The sequence below is a fragment of the Trachurus japonicus genome, chromosome 6 (assembly GCF_045865225.1).
Source record: "Trachurus japonicus isolate A0001 chromosome 6, Traja_1.0".
Taxonomy (NCBI): domain Eukaryota; kingdom Metazoa; phylum Chordata; class Actinopteri; order Carangiformes; family Carangidae; genus Trachurus; species Trachurus japonicus.
The window spans coordinates 12,700,391-12,723,362 of NC_140912.1; the positions used below are offsets into that span (position 1 = coordinate 12,700,391).

At 44.2% G+C, this 22,972-nt stretch overlaps 2 protein-coding genes across 2 annotated transcripts; both read left to right on the forward strand.

Annotated features, from left to right (window-relative positions):
* The first annotated feature begins 2,775 nt into the window (after positions 1–2,775).
* LOC146985718 (mucin-2-like) lies at positions 2,776–22,800 on the forward strand. The gene is made up of 29 exons (XM_085780444.1): positions 2,776–2,870; positions 2,975–3,230; positions 3,320–3,434; positions 4,426–4,516; positions 4,610–4,743; positions 4,836–5,052; positions 5,398–5,523; positions 5,617–5,731; positions 5,822–5,972; positions 6,090–6,203; positions 6,299–6,368; positions 6,487–6,624; positions 7,077–7,241; positions 7,415–7,509; positions 7,594–7,720; positions 7,840–8,095; positions 8,249–8,301; positions 8,396–8,499; positions 8,716–8,867; positions 8,976–9,114; positions 9,900–10,010; positions 10,096–10,275; positions 10,553–10,792; positions 10,896–11,052; positions 11,313–11,441; positions 11,592–11,948; positions 16,239–19,202; positions 20,385–20,980; positions 22,654–22,800. Exons 1-29 carry the CDS (start codon positions 2,795–2,797, stop codon positions 22,798–22,800), a joined length of 7,575 nt encoding a protein of 2,524 aa, XP_085636570.1. The 5' UTR covers positions 2,776–2,794.
* On the forward strand, positions 12,487–13,659 carry LOC146985719 (uncharacterized; the record flags this gene model as incomplete). The annotated part of the gene is made up of 3 exons (XM_085780338.1): positions 12,487–12,776; positions 13,069–13,255; positions 13,360–13,659. Coding segments are annotated over 3 exons (777 nt in total), but the record flags the coding sequence as incomplete, so codon positions are not given.
* Positions 22,801–22,972: the final 172 nt, after the last annotated feature.

The following is a 22,972-nucleotide window of genomic DNA, read 5'->3' on the forward strand; positions in this document are numbered from 1 at the left end:
ATCAGAAATCACTGTGTTTCATACAGTTATTCCATGTTCTTATGTACATATTGGCCTGATTTCTAAACAAACTAAATACATTTACAATAATCAAAAAACATGAAACATTTACAATATTTATTAGGTTATTTTTCTTTTCTTTTTTTCATAATTAGGCCTATTCATGTGCTTCTCACACTGAATCTTTGCATCTGCCAGCGCTGCCTGCTTCTTCAGATGCAGGCCATACAGATGTCTGATGGTTTGTTAAATCTGTAAAACACATTAGCACAGAATTGTGCACACTGTTCTTCAGTCAATACTCACTATTTTCAATATCTGTGACCCATCTATTATATTTTCTATGACCACTAGTACTACATGGCTTCTCATAAAAAGCAATGGAGCAAAAATAGCAATAGATTTATTTTTATTTTTATAAAACATGTTATAAAATACAGTATATTGGCCGAATATTGGTTGAGGGAAGAAAACAAGAATACAATTGTTTGAGCAGGCACCTTCCAAATAATTTATACACCTCATTGTTATCGGCAATTTATTGAAGCATCAGACAGCATAATGTTCTTATATTTAATTAATTTTCACCTGTTGCACTTTTGGCCACTTGTATTTGTGCTGTATGATCTTTACTTTAGATGATAAGAGATTTGTGCAATGTATCAACTTCCACTGCTCATCATTAAGGCAAAGTGCACAGCTGTTAATTTGTGAAAGGAACTTAAATTGTGATTATAATTTTGGATTAGGCTACTTCCACATTCAATCAGTCCGCAGTTGTCCGCTCTCTCTGAGCTTTACGACAGCAGTGGTGCTTTTTTTTTTTTCTTTTTTTCTAAGAGGTGTGTCACCTTACGTCAAGATCCGCTGTTTGATTGGAGGAAAGTGGCCACACCTGTCCTCTCATCAGTGAATCTGTGATCAATCTCTGTGGTCTACTGACGAGAGAATTAGTTACACCTGGCTTGACAAAGCTGCGCCTTCTCAGCCTGGCTCAGAGTTCGAACAACCAATTAAGCCAGGATGGACTTAGAGGAGACTTTGTCCAACCTGGCTTTTCCACTTATCCTGGATATCTTTATTCTACTTTCGAACAACAGGCCTGGTATTTACCCAATAATTACCTGGTAGATATCCTGCAATGGGCTCTATGCACAGCTCCACCACTTCCTGAATTTCAGGCAGGTCCTTCATTTCCTGTCTTACATTATTGGACACACTGATTAATCCAGGTGTGTCCGAGGAGTCACAATGGTCAGACACACCTGGATTAATCAGTTTGTCCAATAATGTAGGATAATGTTTTGGAATGTACGTGGTACACATTTCTAATTACTGGGTAAAATACCAGTTAATATCTGCATAAATACATGGGGGCTATTGGGTAAATTGTAACTACTGGGTAATTAGAAAGTAATTACTTAGTAAATAGTGGCAAGTTATCAGGTAATTACTGGGTAAATATCAGAGTCATTACTACCCTCACTGTCACTACACAGGTTGATTGGTAATACACAATCTATAATTCCTGGATAAATACCTGGTAGTTTTCAGTATATTTCTAGTAAATACTAGGTAACTAGTTGGTAGTTACCAGGTAAATATCTAAGTTATTATCACCCTAACAAAGTCACATATAGACACATTCAGTGGGTTTATTGTCATCTACAATATGCAATTGCAGGATATCTACCAGGCAATTATTGGGTAAATACCAAGTAACTTGTTGGTATTTACCAGATAAATATCAGGTAAATATTTTTAACTACTGGGTTTAAAATCTACAATATACAATTAATGCGTATCTACATGGTAATTATTGGGTAAATACCTGGTAGTAGTCGGGGAAAATATTTTGTAAATACTGGGTAATTACCTGGTAAGTACTAGTATTGCATGTAATTACCTTGTTATTACTTAAATACATCTTATTACCAGGTAATTCCCTGACTGTAAAAGGAAGGGTTACCGATATTTCTTCTCATATTTCCAATTAGCAACTCAGATGAAAGTACATGGATCAGTCCCACAGTTGGACAGCAGTATGATGAGGAAGTTTATCTCTCCACAAAGTGTTGATTCAGGGAGGGCAGACGATTCCCCAAATTACTGAGGGACAGGACTGTTCAGTATGTAGTTCAAATTGACATAAGACTATTTATCTTGTCACACTCATCTCACAAGTGTAACACAGTAGTGTGATATGGTGGCCGAGACCCGTCATCACTGCAAATAAAAAGAAATGCAGCTGCAAGAAAAAAAACAAAAAACGCTGCAAGTAAAAAGAAACGCTGCGATGCAAATAGGAAAAAAGCAATGGTGTCATATCTAAATTATACTAAATAAATAGTATAACAGCAAAAGTACATCATGGATAACAATTTTTAACTTAATAATTATTCATCATTAATAATTACTAACTTTTTTTATTACTTACTCCAAAAGTTACATTAGAATGAAATGTGTCACACTATTACTGAAAATGTTGAAAATGTTATCCAGATATATTGACAGAGAACACCTCTTGAACAGAGGGGTACACTTTCAGGAAACCTTTTTATTGCTGCTCATGGAGTAGAGGTTCAGGGTTGGAGTACAAGCATATTTGTTTAATTGGAAGATAAGGGTGATGTAAATATAATCTGACATCTTCTTTCAGCACATATTTGTCTTAGGAATAGAGGTATGAGTAAAATGGGTGGTAGCAATAGTTGTGCAATCTGAATATAAATGGGCCACTCTGGCCCGTGTGACCATTACCTCCTTTGGTGACAGCAAGCCCACACTGGCAAAGATGGGGTGGAGATGTGTGTGGCTGTGTTTCCTTGCATTGTCTGTTGACATTGCTACTGATGTTCAAGCCAGAATGGGTAAGATGCCTTCAGGACTATGAATTGATTGTTTGTGCTCAACTTATACATATATATTGTTTTATATACTCAAACATTTTTCTATACTTTTATGTCTTTTTCAGTTCGCAACCATGTTAGCAGCATCTGCAGCACATGGGGCAGAGGGCACTTCAAGACCTTCGATGGCGATGTGTACCAGTTCCCTGGTACGTGTGAATACAACCTGGCCTCTGACTGCCATGAAACCTACCGGGAGTTTTCTGTGCACTTGAAGAGGAAAGAGAAAGATGGAAACCCTACAGTCAGTTATGTGCTGGTCACCATCAACGACTACTCATTCCACCTCAGCAAGGATTTGGTCCATGTGAATGAAGAGCCGTAAGTAAATGGCCTGTTAGTTTTATTTCTCTCTTCTTATGTGTGCTTGGCAGTGATAAAGAAACAAACACTCCTTCCTTGTTTTGCAGGGTCAAACTGCCATACCACAACGCAGGCGTACAAGTTGAAAAAAGTGCTATTTACATCAAGCTCCAGTCCAAAGTTGGCCTCACTGTCATGTGGAACCTCGCTGATTCAGTCATGGTAAAAACTTAGATGAAGGATTTTATCTTTAAACTCTAGGTCTACTAAAAACTGATTATTGACTATTAGAGCTTTAATGGTGTTGGACACCTGGCAGAAATCTGTCCACACAGCTCTCCTTTAGGCATCTTGTATGATTCACACACTTTAAGGAGAATAAATACAACAAATCTAAATGTAACACACATTTATGATGATTGGACCAAGTCGGTCTTTTGTTTCTGTTGAACAGACTGATCCCCAGGGACACAGATACGTATATTTCCAAAGTCTTCAGGGAATATATTAATTCCAAACACAATCCATCAGTTACTTTTCTTTAACCATTTATTCTTGACAAACAGTGCATTTGCTATGATTTGCTAACAAACTCTGAGAGTATAAATTAAATCACACTATTCTCTTCATGTTCATTTATGGGGTGATAATATAATTACAATTCAACAGTGCCTTGCCTGTGTTTCAATATTTTTAGTGTCATGAAGTTAAAGCAGAAGTAAGCGATCCGGTCGTTTTGGCTAATGCTGCGTTCCAGGCAGGCTTTTAAAACTGTAAATTACAGCTTCAAGTCACAACTTACGACTTTGTAGCGTTCCAGGCAACCCACTCTAACTTCCGACCCGTGAACTCGTACCAGATCGAACTGGTACGGAAAAACACGAGTTATGAGTTGCCTTGAACGCACCATAACGTCTTGTCAGCCGATGGAGTTAGCAGCCCCCGCCCTCGTCATGGATCTATTGGTCCTCGTCCCTGCACACACAGCCCTTCATGCCGTTCTCTCTCCTCATTGGATAAAACTTGTAGGATACGAGAAAAGTTTTCTCCTCGGCTCAGAGCAGAGCAGAGTGACTGAGAGACCCGTGTTACTCTATGTAAGTGATTGCTGTCGGAAGATATAACTATTTAAGACTTATATTAACACAAAAATATCGCTTACTTCTGCTTTAAGTTTGAAAGACTGTTAGAGCTCTTTGCTGTGTTGTTGTAGGTCGAACTGGATCAAGACTATGCCAATCGAACTTGTGGGCTTTGTGGAGACTTTAATGGTGTTCCAGTCCTCAATGAGTTCATTCACCATGGTACATTTGATTATTCACTTCATGTATACACTCATTTCATCAGTAATGCACTGTATCTTTTGTATGTGATACTATGAATATTATTACACTCAGGTCGCCAAATAAGCCCAACTGAGTTTGGCTCTAAACACAAAGTTCACCGTCCTAATGATGACTGTGAGGACCCCAATGAAGAAGAAGAGGACTCTCGTGAGTCTAGGAGTGTGCAGGACTCATGCAAGGAGTTTGTAGGTTTATTATAATCCAACCAAAAGAAATAAGTGATACATAGAAATGTATTGCATTTTAAACTTTAAACCCAACTCTTTTCCCCATATAGCAAACAAAGTGTGAGGAGATGTTGCTCTCCCAGTCCTGGAGCTCCTGCGCCAAACTGATCAAGCCTGAACTCTACATCCAGACATGTGTGCAGGACATGTGTGGCTGCAACAGCACTTCAAATGACTCCTGTGTCTGCAGCACACTGTCTGAGTTCTCTCGCCAGTGTTCACATGCAGGAGGACAGCCCCCCAACTGGAGGACACCACAGTTCTGTGGTAACGTTTCATGATCTTTTTTAATTTAATCATCACCTTTAAATTTTATACAGGTGTAGATGATGGGAGTATTAGAAATACTGGAACCAGGCCAGTAAAACACAACTCATTTTACTGAATAACAGTTATTGTGTTATTAATAGACTTTATCTTTCCTTTGACACCTTTAATGGCTAACAGCATAGGGAAAGGCCAGATATGTCTGTATGAATAAGTCCTATGACATTAATCTTTTTTTAAAAATAAATCTGGATACAAGGAAGTTAAATAAGTAAACAAAATGGAAAGAAAATCAAATGAGTCACATCCTGCCAAGTCATTTTCACCTGTACCTTATCTTCTCAGCTAAACAGTGCCCATACAACATGGTTTTTGAAGAGAGCGGTTCCCCTTGCATTGATACTTGCACATATCAGGACACAAGTTCACTGTGTGAGCTCCACAAAATGGATGGCTGCTTCTGTCCACCTGGTGAGTGATCTTCACATTTGAAACCATGTTTCTTTCTACATAATGCATTGTTAAGAGTTTTCTGTTAACCCTTCATGTAACTGTCTCCTACAGGTACCGTGTTGGACGACATTTCCAAGAGAGGGTGCGTCCCTCAGTCTGAATGTCAGTGCTTCAAAGACAAAATCTATAACTCTGGCGACGTTTACCGACAGGACCAAATGGAATGGTAAGTCAATTGTTTCGTGCTATAAAACAAATGTATTATTTTTAGGTGCTTTCCTTTAATTTGTTATCTGAAATGATTTGTCTGTTTCAGCACATGTTTGAAGGGGAAATGGGATTGCAAGAACTTGAAAACACCTGCTACATGTGCAGTCGAAGAGGGCTCACATGTAACTACGTTTGATGGGAAAACCTACACCTTCCATGGAGACTGTTACTACACTCTCGCCAAGGTGGAAAGCAAGGTGAGTGGGTTATTGTTTTGCACAATTAAATCACAGGAAAAATAAAAATCAGTTAATATAAAAAAAAATAGATACAAGTTGTTCTTTTGATTGCACTTATACTTCTGTTTTTCACAGGATGCTGCAAGTCCAAAGTTTACAGTCTTGGCCCAGCTGGTGCCATGTGCAAACCAAGAGTTTGACACTTTTCTGAAAACCCTCAAAATCCTGATAAACAATGACAAAAACAATGTGAGTTCAAGACTGCAAGTTAAAACAACTGTGGCCATTTATTATTTCACAATGACATCTGTAACCCTCAAATGATCTGTTCTGTTTCTATTTAGGTATTAACATTCGGTTCAGATGGCACAGTAAAGCAGAATATGCAGACCATCACTTTGCCCTATCACTCAGGTGAGTCAGACAATAAGACACATTTTATTGTCTTCTGTCTCTTTTGTGATGACACTGGCAAATGATCTTACTGTTTCTTGTTGCAATGTTTCATACAAAATTGTTTCTTGATTTAAAGGTGACATCAACATATTCCACGCTTCTTCCTTTCACATACTGCTCCAGACCACTTTCGGGTTGCAAATTCAGATCCAGCAGGTGCCTCTTATGCAAGTTTATGTCAGGCTGGACCAGAGCTACAAGGCAAAGACACGTGGTGAGTTTTACATGTGTGGTAACATGTAGTATTGTCATAATCAAAAATATGTCAGTATATATAATACCCTTAGATTATTGTACTAAATGAGTAGTGAGGCAGAAAACAGCAATTTTTAATTATTAATTGATTTGTATTTGGAAGTAAATTTTGCTACAATACAAAAAATGAGTGAAAACAGAGAAAAAAGCCACAATAAAATAAAATAAAAATACTTACACAGTTAACACATGAAACACTCAGAGCTTGTTTTTTTAACACAATTTCTCTATGAAACAATATACGGAAAATATATGAAATAATCTCAATTTACCTTAAAAATGAAAAAAAGGAAAGAAAATGAATTGATGAATCCCTTAAGAATCATCAGAGTTATATGCATTTGGCAAATTTATTGCACTTGACATTTTCCTATTTATGGTATAAATGTCTAAAATATTTGGTTTCTTCAGGTTTCTGCGGGAATTACAACATGGTCCTGCATGATGACATGAAAACACCTCAGGGGATCGTGGAGGGAACAGCAGCAACTTTTGCCAATTCATGGAAATCTAAAATCATGTGTGAAGACAGAGGAGAAAGACTTGAAGACCCCTGTTCCCTCAGTGTGGACAATGGTGAAATAGCAGTGACTGCTTTTGTTCCACTAGTCAAACAAGTTTTTGTAGACTGGTTCTCTGCTAAACACATTTTTATAGTCTTCAAATATGTTAAACTGAAAACAATTGCACACAATCTAACACAACCAAGGACATGGAAAATAAAAGGTTGACTGTTTCTTCTTTTACAGAGCAGTACGCCAAACACTGGTGCACCTTGCTACGAAAGCCAAATTCTACCTTTGCACAATGTCACTCACAAGTGAATCCTGAGATGTACTTCAAGGTACAGCAAAATCACTCCATTTGTCTGTGACTAAATTAAATTTTGATGAGACTGTAGTTGTAAAACAGTTCTGTGGTTCTGCAGCGATGTACGTATGCCAGCTGTAACTGTGAGAAGAGTGAGGCCTGTCTGTGTGCTGTCCTGTCCTCCTATGCACGGGCTTGTGCATCAAAAGGAGTGTTCTTGACAAACTGGAGAGAGAAAGTGTGCGGTAAGATTTTTATTTCATTCTCCTCTGGTAAAATGACGTGACTATTTAACCAATGTTATTGCTTTAATTAGTGGGCCATAAACTATTAAGTGACCATCCTCACATTATCCACAAAACAGATAAATACTCAACAAGGTGCCCAGCATCTCAGACCTTCTCTTACAAGCATCAGAGATGCCAGTTGACCTGCAGATCACTGAGCTCTAAGCAGCAGAGCTGTACTACTGATTTCCTGCCTGTGGACGGCTGCTCCTGCTCTGAGGGTCTCTACCTCAATGACAAAGGCATGTGTGTCCCCATGGCAAAGTGTCCATGCTACCATAACGAAAAGTACATCAAGCCAGGAAAGTCCATCAGTGTCAAAGACGAGCACTGGTGAGTTTTCAATTTTCAATTCAATTAGGTGAAATCAGTCACCCCAGATTTGAGCAGATTTAGTGCAACTGTAAAGTTTGCAACAAAGAGTTTAAGAAACTAAATGTCTGGTGCTTAAGTATCTTTTGTGTTGCATCTTATATCTTCTTCTAGTGTTTGTACTAGTGGAGTGCTTCATTGTCGTTCATGGAGAACCCGTTCATCAAGTATGTTTTGTTCTATTTATCTAATTATTTCTTTTACGCAACTGAAGCATTTAGTTGATGTGTATATTAAATCACTGTCTCTTTTGGTTTAAAGCATGCCCATCTCCAAAGGTGTTCTTCAATTGCTCCACCGCGGGCCCAGGAGACCTTGGAGTGCAGTGTGCACAGACTTGTTTAAATCTGGACCAAGATGAATGTGTGAGCTGATTTAGCTGTGTTTAAGTTTGCATCCCTGTCTCATATTAAAGATCTAATATTCATTTTCTGAATGTAATTGTATGTTACACTGGAGTTGCAGTAGTATGTATTGACAAGTGTCTATCATAGTTTTCAGACAGTTTCTTTTCATTATGTTTTTAAGAATGTCATTGTGTTTGCTCTTTTCTAATCCTTGTGATCTTTTGATCTATCCAGGACTCCACAGAGTGTGAATCTGGCTGTCTGTGTCCTGCTGGCCTACTTGATGATGGCAAAGGTTCCTGTGTGAAAGAAAATGACTGTCCATGTCAGCATAATGGCCACCTGTATGCCCCAGGAAAAGAAATCCGTAACCAGTGCAACAACTGGTATGACCTTTTTTACTAGAAGTATAATATAATAAGGTAAACAAATGTTATCTTGTTTTTTAATGCTGTATGTAAAGCATTACATTTTACCATTTCTGATGCATCTAGTACCTGCAAGAGCGGAAAGTGGGCATGCACAGAGGAAAAATGTCCAGAGACTTGCATTATTTATGGCAGTGGTCACTACAGTACATTTGATCAGCGGACATATGCTTTTCAAGGAAGTTGTGGTTACATTGCTGTCCAGGTAAACAAAACATACATGTACACATCATCCCATAGATAAAATCTCCCTGCAGAGTGGTGTTGTGTTGTTAGCAGAAGGTATTACATATGCCATAGACACTTGTAGTGATACTAGTAGATACTGTTACTTACGCAGTAGATTTTGAACACTGTAGAAAATAGAGATTTTAGGCCCATGCTCAACATGATGTGTTTGTCTGGCTTCTTCAATATGTGATTCTGAACAACAATCAAACTTTCTTAAATTGTACTATTTTCGCAACTATTCAGTTTGACATGACTGCTTATGAGTATTCACCACTTTCCGTAGAACGCCGCTGGGCGAATGACACTCAATTCACTGACAAGTCGGTTTCGCACTTCTGTCTCACTTCAAGCAGAATGGAGCTAGCCTAGCAGTCTGTCTTAGAAGTGTTTTTATTATTATTACAAGTTCATAGAATGTCCTCTGGTACGACATGTGCTGTTGTTGGATGCACAAACAACTCAAGGAAAGTTAAAGATTTTATGAATGGAGCCTGTAACGACCATAAAGCCAATCGCAAGAGTTGTGGATGTCCGGTTGCTACGTTAGCCGCTAGCTGTTGCTACGTAAACAACCGACTTCCGGGGTGGTGTGACGCAATGGATCATGGGAAAATAAAGTGGTGAATAGGGAATATGAATCAGTTTTTCTTTATGTAGACTGGCAAAAGTCAAGCTTAAGTGTCATTTTGATTTGATCAGTGATTTCCTGTGTACTACGAAGCAAATAAGCAATGGTTTAATGACTCTCTCTCTTCGAAGAACAAATGTGGCAATAAAACAGCACAGGACACCTTCAGAGTTATCACAGAAAACGTGCCATGTGGATCAACAGGCACCACATGCTCCAAAACTGTCAGAATCCAACTTGGGGTAAGATTTCATGACAAAACCTGATATCTTCTCTGGCCAAAATTATTTAACAATGCAGGTTACCGTAATCTCCTTAACATTGCAGCGAAATGAAGTTAGATTATCAAAGGGTAAATATGAAGAGGAGGACCTGGGACATGGCACTCAGATTCCATACAAAATACGGCCGATTGGCTTGTATCTGGTGATAGAATCTGCCATTGGTGTGGCAGTGATGTGGGATCGTAGAACGACAGTTCGCATCCTCCTGGAACCAATGCACAGCGTGAGTCACAGTAATTGCTTTTGAGATGATGACTGAAATCTCTTGCTGTAATAGTTTTCACAAGTGATTTTCATGCATCACTTATGAAGCTTTGGCACAGTAGTGATAGTGTTGAAAAAGTCCCAGTGATAATTTATAATGTAAATAGAGTGAGTATTATGGTATGCAAAGACACATCAGGTAAAATGCCTGTTCAATGTAATATTATCCCAATGTAAAAAAAAAAAAAAGAAAAAGAAAAAGAAAAAAAAGTCACTAACTCCTTTCATTTGTACAGGGAGAGGTATGTGGCCTTTGTGGGGATTTTGATGGCAATGGCCAGAATGACTTCACCACCCAGGGCCAGCTCGTTGTGAGCAATCCTATCGAATTTGCAAACAGCTGGAAATTAACAAGCACCTGCCCAGATGTGGAGACAAATGTTGATCCATGTGTAGCGAAACCCAGTCGAAATTACTGGGCAAAAATGATGTGTAGCATAATAACTTCAGAGACATTCAAAGACTGTCACAATAAGGTAATAACAGATTTGTTTTTCAATTATTTTAATTTGTTGTATCCGTTACATGTTTGGGAACAGGTTTCTAAACACCAGTCATTAATGTTGAATGACTGAACAGGTAGATCCCCTTCCATTTCAAGAAAACTGTGTGAAAGACTCATGTGCTTGTGACACTGGAGGAGACTGTGAGTGTTTCTGCACAGCGGTTGCAGCTTATGCTCAAGCTTGTAGTGAGGCTGGTGTCTGTGTTGCATGGAGAAGTCCAGAAATCTGTCGTAAGTAATCACAACTTTACACACTGGACAATAAAAATGTTGATTTCGGTCTTATCTGGCCAAAGACTGTTGTGAGACTGAAAGTTCTTATGACATGGTATATATTTAGAGATGAGAAAAGATGTGTGCTCAATTTGATGGAATTTAGGTTTGATTGTTGTGGCTACACTTAATACACAGAATAAAATATTGATATTTGTTATTTAAATCAATGTTTTAAATTATTCAAATGTAATATCGACTGTATCTTTTCTTCCAAGCTGTCTTTTGTGACTATTACAATAGCCAATCTGATTGCATGTGGCACTACAGACCATGTCACACACCTTGTTACAAGACCTGTTTGAATCCAAAAGGAACATGCACCAACCCTATACCAGAACTAGAAGGTAAGAGAGCAACTCACATGTCTCAAATCATATTGATGTGTCAATAAGAAAAGAGTTCAAAGATCACTCGACTAACATTCGTATCCCAGATCTAAAAACAATGTCAAAAAAAGAAAATAACTGTGATACATTGTGATGTGATTTTTACAGGCTGCTACCCAGTATGCCCTGAAGATAAGCCCATATTTGATGAGCACAAGCAGATGTGTGTGGAAGAATGTGAGGGTTGCTTTTACAATGGGACAAGATATGATGAAACTGACGTTATTTTTAACGTGACTGATAACTTGGGAACATGCTATTATGGAATCTGCATCAATTCGACGCTGATATTACACAATAAAACCTGCACAACACCATCAACCCAAACTCCTACCACAACAGAGGGACCAACCACAACCACCACATCTACACCACCATCAACCCCACCTCCTACCACAACAGAGGGACCGACCACAACCACCACATCTACACCACCATCAACCCCACCTCCTACCACAACAGAGGGTCCAACCACAACCACAGAATCTACAACCTTAGCAACGTTCCCAACTAGCCCAACTATAGAACCTACGACAACCCCCAAAACTACCACACCATCAACCCAAACTCCTACCACAACAGAGGGACCGACCACGACCAACACATCTACTCCACCATCAACCCCACCCCCTACCACAACAGAGGGACCAACCACAACCACAGAATCTACAACCTTAGCAACTTTCCCAACTAGCCCAACTATAGAACCCACGACAACCCCCAAAACTACCACACCATCAACCCAAACTCCTACCACAACTGCAGGACCAACCACAACCACCACATCTACACCAACATCAACCCCACCTCCCACCACAACAGAGGGACCAACCACAACCACCACATCTACCACACAATCAACCCAAACTCCTACCACAACAGAGGGACCGACCACAACCACCGCATCGACTCCACCATCAACCCCACCTCCTACCACAACAGAGGGACCAACCACAACCACAGCATCTACAACCTTAGCAACGTTCCCAACTAGCCCAACTATAGAACCCACGACAACCCCCAAAACTACCACACAATCAACCCAAACTCCTACCACAACTGCAGGACCAACCACAACCACCACATCTACACCAACATCAACCCCACCTCCCACCACAACAGAGGGACCAACCACAACCACCATATCTACACCACCATCAACCCAAACTCCTACCACAACTGCAGGAACAACCACAACCACCACATCTACACCACCATCAACCCCACCTCCTACCACAACAGAGGGACCAACCACAACCACAGAAACTACAACCTTAGCAACTTTCCCAACTAGCCCAACTATAGAACCCACGACAACCCCCAAAACTACCACACCATCAACCCAAACTCCTACCACAACAGAGGGACCGACCACATCTACACCACCATCAACTCCACCTCCTACCACAACAGAGGGACCAACCACAACCACAGAATCTACAACCTTAGCAACTTTCCCAACTAGCCCAACTACAGGACCCACAACAACCCCCAAAACTACCACAGCATCAACCCAAACTCCTACCACAACTACAGGACCAACGACAACCACAGAATCTTCAACCTTAGCAACTTTCCCAACTAGCCCAACTATAGAACCCATGACAACCCCCAAAACTACCACACCATCAACCCAAACTCCTACCACAACAGAGGGACCGACCACAACCACAGAATCTACAACCTTAGCAACTTTCCCAACTAAAACAACTATAGAACCTATGACAACGCCCAAAACTACCACACCATCAACCCAAACCCCTACCACAACAGCAGGACCAACCACAACCACCACATCTACACCACCATCAACCCCACCTCCCACCACAACAGAGGGACCAACCACAACCACAGAATCTACAACCTTAGCAACTAGCACAACTATAGAACCCACAACCACCCCCAAAACTACCACACCACCAACCCAAACTTCTACCACAACTGCAGGACCAACCACAACCACCACATCTACACCACCATCAACCCCACCTCCTACCACAACAGAGGGACCAACCACAACCACTGTAAGCGTCATAACTGGCACTATGAAGCCTGTGCCAACTGTCCCCATTGTGAATGGGACAACTTCTACACCACCATCAACCCCACCTCCGACCACAACAATGGGACCAACCACAACCACAGAATCTACAACCTTACCAACTTTCCCAACTAGCCCAACTATAGGACCCACGACAACCCCCAAACCTACCACACCATCAACCCAAACTCCTATCACAACTTCAGGACCAACCACAACCACCACATCTACACCACCATCAAACCCACCTCCTACCACAACAGAGGGACCAACCACTACACCATGTATTCCAACGTGTGAGTGGTCAGAATGGTATGATGTGCATAGCCCAAAATATGACAAGAGTGACTGGGAAACTTATGAAAACATCACAAATAATGGTAAAGAAATATGTGAAAACCCCACAGAAATTGATTGTAGATATGCAGCTGATCCTAGCATAGGCTTCGATGACTTTGTGAGTGACTCTGGCCAAGTTGTGACTTGTGACGTGGGATATGGTTTAATATGTAGAAAAGAAGACCAGACAGCACATCCATTTAAGTGCTTCAATTATAAGATCAGAGTATGTTGTGAGGTAAACACATGTGAACCCACAACAACCCCCAAGACTACGACACCATCAACCCAAACTCCTACCACAACTGCAGGACCAACCACAACCACCACATCTACACCACCATCAACCCCACCTCCTACCACAACAGAGGGACCAACCACAACCACCATATCTACACCACCATCAACCCCACCTCCTACCACAACAGAGGGACCAACCACAACCACAGGGTCTACAACCTTAGCAACCTTCCCAACTAGCCCAACTACAGGACCCACGACAACCCCCAAAACTACCACACCATCAACCCAAACTCCAACCACAACTGCAGGACCAACCACAACCACCACATCTACACCACCATCAACCCCACCTCCTACCACAACAGAGGGACCAACCACAACCACCATATCTACACCACCATCAACCCCACCTCCAACCACAACTGCAGGACCAACCACAACCACCACATCTACACCACCATCAACCCCACCTCCTACCACAACAACGGGACCAACCTCAACCACAGGATCTACAACCTTAGCAACCTTCCCAACTAGCCCAACTACAGGACCCACGACAACCCCCAAACCTACCACACCATCAACCCGAACTCCAACCACAACTGCAGGACCAACCACAACCACCACATCTACACCACTATCAACCCCACCTCCTACCACAACAACGGGACCAACCTCAACCACAGAATCTACAACCTTAGCAACTTTCCCAACTAGCCCAACTACAGGACCCACAACAACCCCGAAGACTACGACACCATCAACCCAAACTCCTACCACAACTGCAGGACCAACCACAACCACCACATCTACACCACCATCAACCCCACCTCCTACCACAACAGAGGGACCAACCACAACCACCACATCTACACCACCATCAACCCCACCTCCTACCACAACAACGGGAACAACCTCAACCACAGGATCTACAACCTTAGCAACCTTCCCAACTAGCCCAACTACAGGACCCACGACAACCCCCAAACCTACCACACCATCAACCCGAACTCCAACCACAACTGCAGGACCAACCACAACCACCACATCTACACCACTATCAACCCCACCTCCTACCACAACAACGGGACCAACCTCAACCACAGAATCTACAACCTTAGCAACTTTCCCAACTAGCCCAACTACAGGACCCACAACAACCCCCAAGACTACGACACCATCAACCCAAACTCCTACCACAACTGCAGGACCAACCACAACCACCACATCTACACCACCATCAACCCCACCTCCTACCACAACAGAGGGACCAACCACAACCACCATATCTACACCACCATCAACCCCACCTCCTACCACAACAGAGGGACCAACCACAACCACAGGATCTACAACCTTAGCAACCTTCCCAACTAGCCCAACTACAGGACCCACGACAACCCCCAAAACTACCACACCATCAACCCAAACTCCTACTACAACTGCAGGACCAACCGCAACCACCATATCTACACAACCATCAACACCATCTCCTACCACAACAACGGGACCAACCACTACACCGTGTATTCCAACGTGTGAGTGGTCAGAATGGTATGATGTGCATAGCCCAAAATATGACAAGAGTGACTGGGAAACTTATGAAAACATCACAAACAGTGGTAAAGAAATATGTGAAAACCCCACAGAAATTGATTGTAGATATGCAGCTGATCCTAGCATAGGCTTCGATGACTTTGTGAGTGACTCTGGCCAAGTTGTGACTTGTGACGTGGGATATGGTTTAATATGTAGAAAAGAAGACCAGACAGCACATCCATTTAAGTGCTTCAATTATAAGATCAGAGTATGTTGTGAGGTAAACACATGTGAACCCACAACAACCCCCAAGACTACGACACCATCAACCCAAACTCCTACCACAACTGCAGGACCAACCACAACCACCACATCTACACCACCATCAACCCCACCTCCTACCACAACAGAGGGACCAACCACAACCACCATATCTACACCACCATCAACCCCACCTCCTACCACAACAGAGGGACCAACCACAACCACAGGATCTACAACCTTAGCAACCTTCCCAACTAGCCCAACTACAGGACCCACGACAACCCCCAAAACTACCACACCATCAACCCAAACTCCAACCACAACTGCAGGACCAACCACAACCACCACATCTACACCACCATCAACCCCACCTCCTACCACAACAGAGGGACCAACCACAACCACCATATCTACACCACCATCAACCCCACCTCCAACCACAACTGCAGGACCAACCACAACCACCACATCTACACCACCATCAACCCCACCTCCTACCACAACAACAGGACCAACCACTACACCGTGTATTCCAACGTGTGAGTGGTCAGAATGGTATGATGTGCATAGCCCAAAATATGACAAGAGTGACTGGGAAACTTATGAAAACATCACAAACAGTGGTAAAGAAATATGTGAAAACCCCACAGAAATTGATTGTAGATATGCAGCTGATCCTAGCATAGGCTTCGATGACTTCGTGAGTGACTCTGGCCAAGTTGTGACTTGTGACGTGGGATATGGTTTAATATGTAGAAAAGAAGACCAGACAGCACGTCCATTTAAGTGCTTCAATTATAAGATCAGAGTATGTTGTGAGGTAAACACATGTGAACCCACAACAACCCCCAAGACTACGACACCATCAACCCAAACTCCTACCACAACTGCAGGACCAACCACAACCACCACATCTACACCACCATCAACCCCACCTCCTACCACAACAGAGCGACCAACCACAACCACCATATCTACACCACCATCAACCCCACCTCCTACCACAACAACGGGACCAACCTCAACCACAGGATCTACAACCTTAGCAACCTTCCCAACTAGCCCAACTACAGAACCCACGACAACCCCCAAAACTACCACACCATCAACCCAAACTCCAACCACAACCACCATATCTACACCACCATCAACCCCACCTCCTACCACAACAGAGGGACCAACCACAACCACCATATCTACACCACCATCAACCCCACCTCCTACCACAACAGAGGGACCAACCACAACCACAGGATCTACAACCTTAGCAACCTTCCCAACTAGCCCAACTACAGGACCCACGACAACCCCCAAAACTACCACACCATTAACCCAAACTCCAACCACAACTCCAGGACCAACCACAACCACCACATCTACACCACCATCAACCCCACCTCCTACCACAACAGAGGGACCAACCACAACCACAGGATCTACAACCTTAGCAACCTTCCCAACTAGCCCAACTACAGGACCCACGACAACCCCCAAAACTACCACACCATCAACCCAAACTCCAACCACAACCACCACATCTACACCACCATCAACCCCACCTCCTACCACAACAACGGGACCAACCTCAATCACAGAATCTACAACCTTAGCAACTTTCCCAACTAGCCCAACTACAGGACCCACGACAACCCCCAAAACTACCACACCATCAACCCAAACTCCTACTACAACTGCAGGACCAACCACAACCACCATATCTACACAACCATCAACACCATCTCCTACCACAACAACGGGACCAACCACTACACCGTGTATTCCAACGTGTGAGTGGTCAGAATGGTATGATGTGCATAGCCCAAAATATGACAAGAGTGACTGGGAAACTTATGAAAACATCACAAACAGTGGTAAAGAAATATGTGAAAACCCCACAGAAATTGATTGTAGATATGCAGCTGATCCTAGCATAGGCTTCGATGACTTTGTGAGTGACTCTGGCCAAGTTGTGACTTGTGACGTGGGATATGGTTTAATATGTAGAAAAGAAGACCAGACAGCACGTCCATTTAAGTGCTTCAATTATAAGATCAGAGTATGTTGTGAGGTAAACACATGTGAACCCACAACAACCCCCAAGACTACGACACCATCAACCCAAACTCCTACCACAACTGCAGGACCAACCACAACCACCACATCTACACCACCATCAACCCAACCTCCTACTACAACAGAGGGACCAACCACAACCACCATATCTACACCAGCATCAACCCCACCTCCTACCACAACAGAGGGACCAACCACAACCACAGGATCTACAACCTTAGCAACCTTCCCAACTAGCCCAACTACAGGACCCACGACAACCCCCAAAACTACTACACCATTAACCCAAACTCCAACCACAACTGCAGGACCAACCACAACCACCACATCTACAACACCATCAACCCCACCTCCTACCACAACAACAGGACCAACCTCAACCACAGGATCTACAACCTTAGCAACCTTCCCAACTAGCCCAACTACAGGACCCACGACAACCCCCAAAACTACCACACCATCAACCCAAACTCCAACCACAACCACCATATCTACACCACCATCAACCCCACCTCCTACCACAACAGAGGGACCAACCACAACCACCATATCTACACCACCATCAACCCCACCTCCTACCACAACAGAGGGACCAACCACAACCACAGGATCTACAACCTTAGCAACCTTCCCAACTAGCCCAACTACAGGACCCACGACAACCCCCAAAACTACTACACCATTAACCCAAACTCCAACCACAACTTCAGGACCAACCACAACCACCACATCTACAACACCATCAACCCCACCTCCTACCACAACAACAGGACCAACCTCAACCACAGGATCTACAACCTTAGCAACCTTCCCAACTAGCCCAACTACAGGACCCACGACAACCCCCAAAACTACCACACCATCAACCCAAACTCCAACCACAACCACCATATCTACACCACCATCAACCCCACCTCCTACCACAACAGAGGGACCAACCACAACCACCATATCTACACCACCATCAACCCCACCTCCTACCACAACAGAGGGACCAACCACAACCACAGGATCTACAACCTTAGCAACCTTCCCAACTAGCCCAACTACAGGACCCACGACAACCCCCAAAACTACCACACCATTAACCCAAACTCCAACCTCAACTGCAGGACCAACCACAACCACCACATCTACACCACCATCAATCCCACCTCCTATCACAACAACGGGACCAACCTCAACCACAGGATCTACAACCTTAGCAACCTTCCCATCTAGCCCAACTACAGGACCCACGACAACCCCCAAAACTACCACACCATCAACCCAAACTCCTTCCACAACCACCACATCTACACCACCATCAACCCTACCTCCTACCACAACAACGGGACCAACCTCAACCACAGAATCTACAACCTTAGCAACTTTCCCAACTAGCCCAACTACAGGACCCACGACAACCCCCAAAACTACCACACCATCAACCCAAACTCCTACTACAACTGCAGGACCAACCACAACCACCACATCTACACCACCATCAACCCCACCTCCTACCACAACAGAAGGACCAACCACAACCACCACATCTACACCACCATCAACCCCACCTCCTACCACAACAACGGGACCAACCTCAACCACAGGATCTACAACCTTAGCAACCTTCCCAACTAGCCCAACTACAGGACCCACGACAACCCCCAAAACTACCACACCATCAACCCAAACTCCAACCACAACCACAACCACCACATCTACACCACCATCAACCCCACCTCCTACCACAACAGAGGGACCAACCACAACCACCATATCTACACCACCATCAACCCCACCTCCTACCACAACAACGGGACCAACCACAACCACAGGATCTACAACCTTAGCAACCTTCCCAACTAGCCCAACTACAGGACCCACGACAACCCCCAAAACTACTACACCATTAACCCAAACTCCAACCACAACTTCAGGACCAACCACAACCACCACATCTACAACACCATCAACCCCACCTCCTACCACAACAACAGGACCAACCTCAACCACAGGATCTACAACCTTAGCAACCTTCCCAACTAGCCCAACTACAGGACCCACGACAACCCCCAAAACTACCACACCATCAACCCAAACTCCAACCACAACCACCATATCTACACCACCATCAACCCCACCTCCTACCACAACAGAGGGACCAACCACAACCACCATATCTACACCACCATCAACCCCACCTCCTACCACAACAGAGGGACCAACCACAACCACAGGATCTACAACCTTAGCAACCTTCCCAACTAGCCCAACTACAGGACCCACGACAACCCCCAAAACTACCACACCATTAACCCAAACTCCAACCTCAACTGCAGGACCAACCACAACCACCACATCTACACCACCATCAATCCCACCTCCTACCACAACAACGGGACCAACCTCAACCACAGGATCTACAACCTTAGCAACCTTCCCATCTAGCCCAACTACAGGACCCACGACAACCCCCAAAACTACCACACCATCAACCCAAACTCCTTCCACAACCACCACATCTACACCACCATCAACCCCACCTCCTACCACAACAACGGGACCAACCTCAACCACAGGATCTACAACCTTAGCAACTTTCCCAACTAGCCCAACTACAGGACCCACGACAACCCCCAAAACTACCACACCATCAACCCAAACTCCTACTACAACTGCAGGACCAACCACAACCACCACATCTACACCACCATCAACCCCACCTCCTACCACAACAGAAGGACCAACCACAACCACCACATCTACACCACCATCAACCCCACCTCCTACCACAACAACGGGACCAACCTCAACCACAGGATCTACAACCTTAGCAACCTTCCCAACTAGCCCAACTACAGGACCCACGACAACCCCCAAAACTACCACACCATCAACCCAAACTCCTACCACAACTGCAGGACCAACCACAACCACCACATCTACACCACCATCAATCCCACCTCCTACCACAACAACGGGACCAACCTCAACCACAGGATCTACAACCATAGCAACCTTCCCAACTAGCCCAACTACAGGACCCACGACAACCCCCAAAACTACCACACCATCAACCCAAACTCCTTCCACAACCACCACATCTACACCACCATCAACCCCACCTCCTACCACAACAACGGGACCAACCTCAACCACAGAATCTACAACCTTAGCAACTTTCCCAACTAGCCCAACTACAGGACCCACGACAACCCCCAAAACTACCACACCATCAACCCAAACTCCTACTACAACTGCAGGACCAACCACAACCACCACATCTACACCACCATCAACCCCACCTCCTACCACAACAGAAGGACCAACCACAACCACCACATCTACACCACCATCAACCCCACCTCCTACCACAACAACAGGACCAACCTCAACCACAGGATCTACAACCTTAGCAACCTTCCCAACTAGCCCAACTACAGGACCCACGACAACCCCCAAAACTACCACACCATCAACCCAAACGCCAACCACAACCACCATATCTACACCACCATCAACCCCACCTCCTACCACAACAGAGGGACCAACCACAACCACCATATCTACACCACCATCAACCCCACCTCCTACCACAACAGAGGGACCAACCACAACCACAGGATCTACAACCTTAGCAACCTTCCCAACTAGCCCAACTACAGGACCCACGACAACCCCCAAAACTACCACACCATCAACCCAAACTCCAACCTCAACTGCAGGACCAACCACAACCACCACATCTACACCACCATCAATCCCACCTCCTACCACAACAACGGGACCAACCTCAACCACAGGATCTACAACCTTAGCAACCTTCCCAACTAGCCCAACTACAGGACCCACGACAACCCCCAAAACTACCACACCATCAACCCAAACTCCTTCCACAACCACCACATCTACACCACCATCAACCCCACCTCCTACCACAACAACGGGACCAACCTCAACCACAGAATCTACAACCTTAGCAACCTTCCCAACTAGCCCAACTACAGGACCCACGACAACCCCCAAAACTACCACACCATCAACCCAAACTCCTACTACAACTGCAGGACCAACCACAACCACCACATCTACACCACCATCAACCCCACCTCCTACCACAACAACGGGACCAACCTCAACCACAGGATCTACAACCTTAGCAACCTTCCCAACTAGCCCAACTACAGGACCCACGACAACCCCCAAAACTACCACACCATCAACCCAAACTCCTACCACAACTGCAGGACCAACCACAACCACCACATCTACACCACCATCAATCCCACCTCCTACCACAACAACGGGACCAACCTCAACCACAGGATCTACAACCTTAGCAACCTTCCCAACTAGCCCAACTACAGGACCCACGACAACTTCCAAAACTACCACACCATCAACCCAAACTCCTACCACAACTGCAGGACCAACCACAACCACATCTACACCACCATCAACCCCACCTCCTACCACAACAACGGGACCAACCTCAACCACAGAATCTACAACCTTAGCAACTTTCCCAACTAGCCCAACTACAGGACCCACGACAACCCCCAAAACTACCACACCATCAACCGAAACTCCTACCACAACTGCAGGACCAACCACAACCACCATATCTACACCACCATCAACCCCACCTCCTACCACAACAGAGGGACCAACCACAACCACTGTAAGCGTAATCACTGGCACTACGAAGCCTGTGCCAACTGTCCCCCTTGTGAATGGGACAACTTCTACACCACCATCAACCCCAGTTCCTACCACAACAGTGGGACCAACCACAACCACAGAATCTACAACCTTACCAACTTTCCCAACTAGCCCAACTACAGGACCCACGACAACCCCCAAACCTACCACACCATCAACCCAAACTCCTATCACAACTTCAGGACCAACCACAACCACCACATCTACCCCACCATCAACCCCACCTCCTACCACAACAGAGGGACCAACCACAACCACAGAATCTACAACCTTACCAACTTTC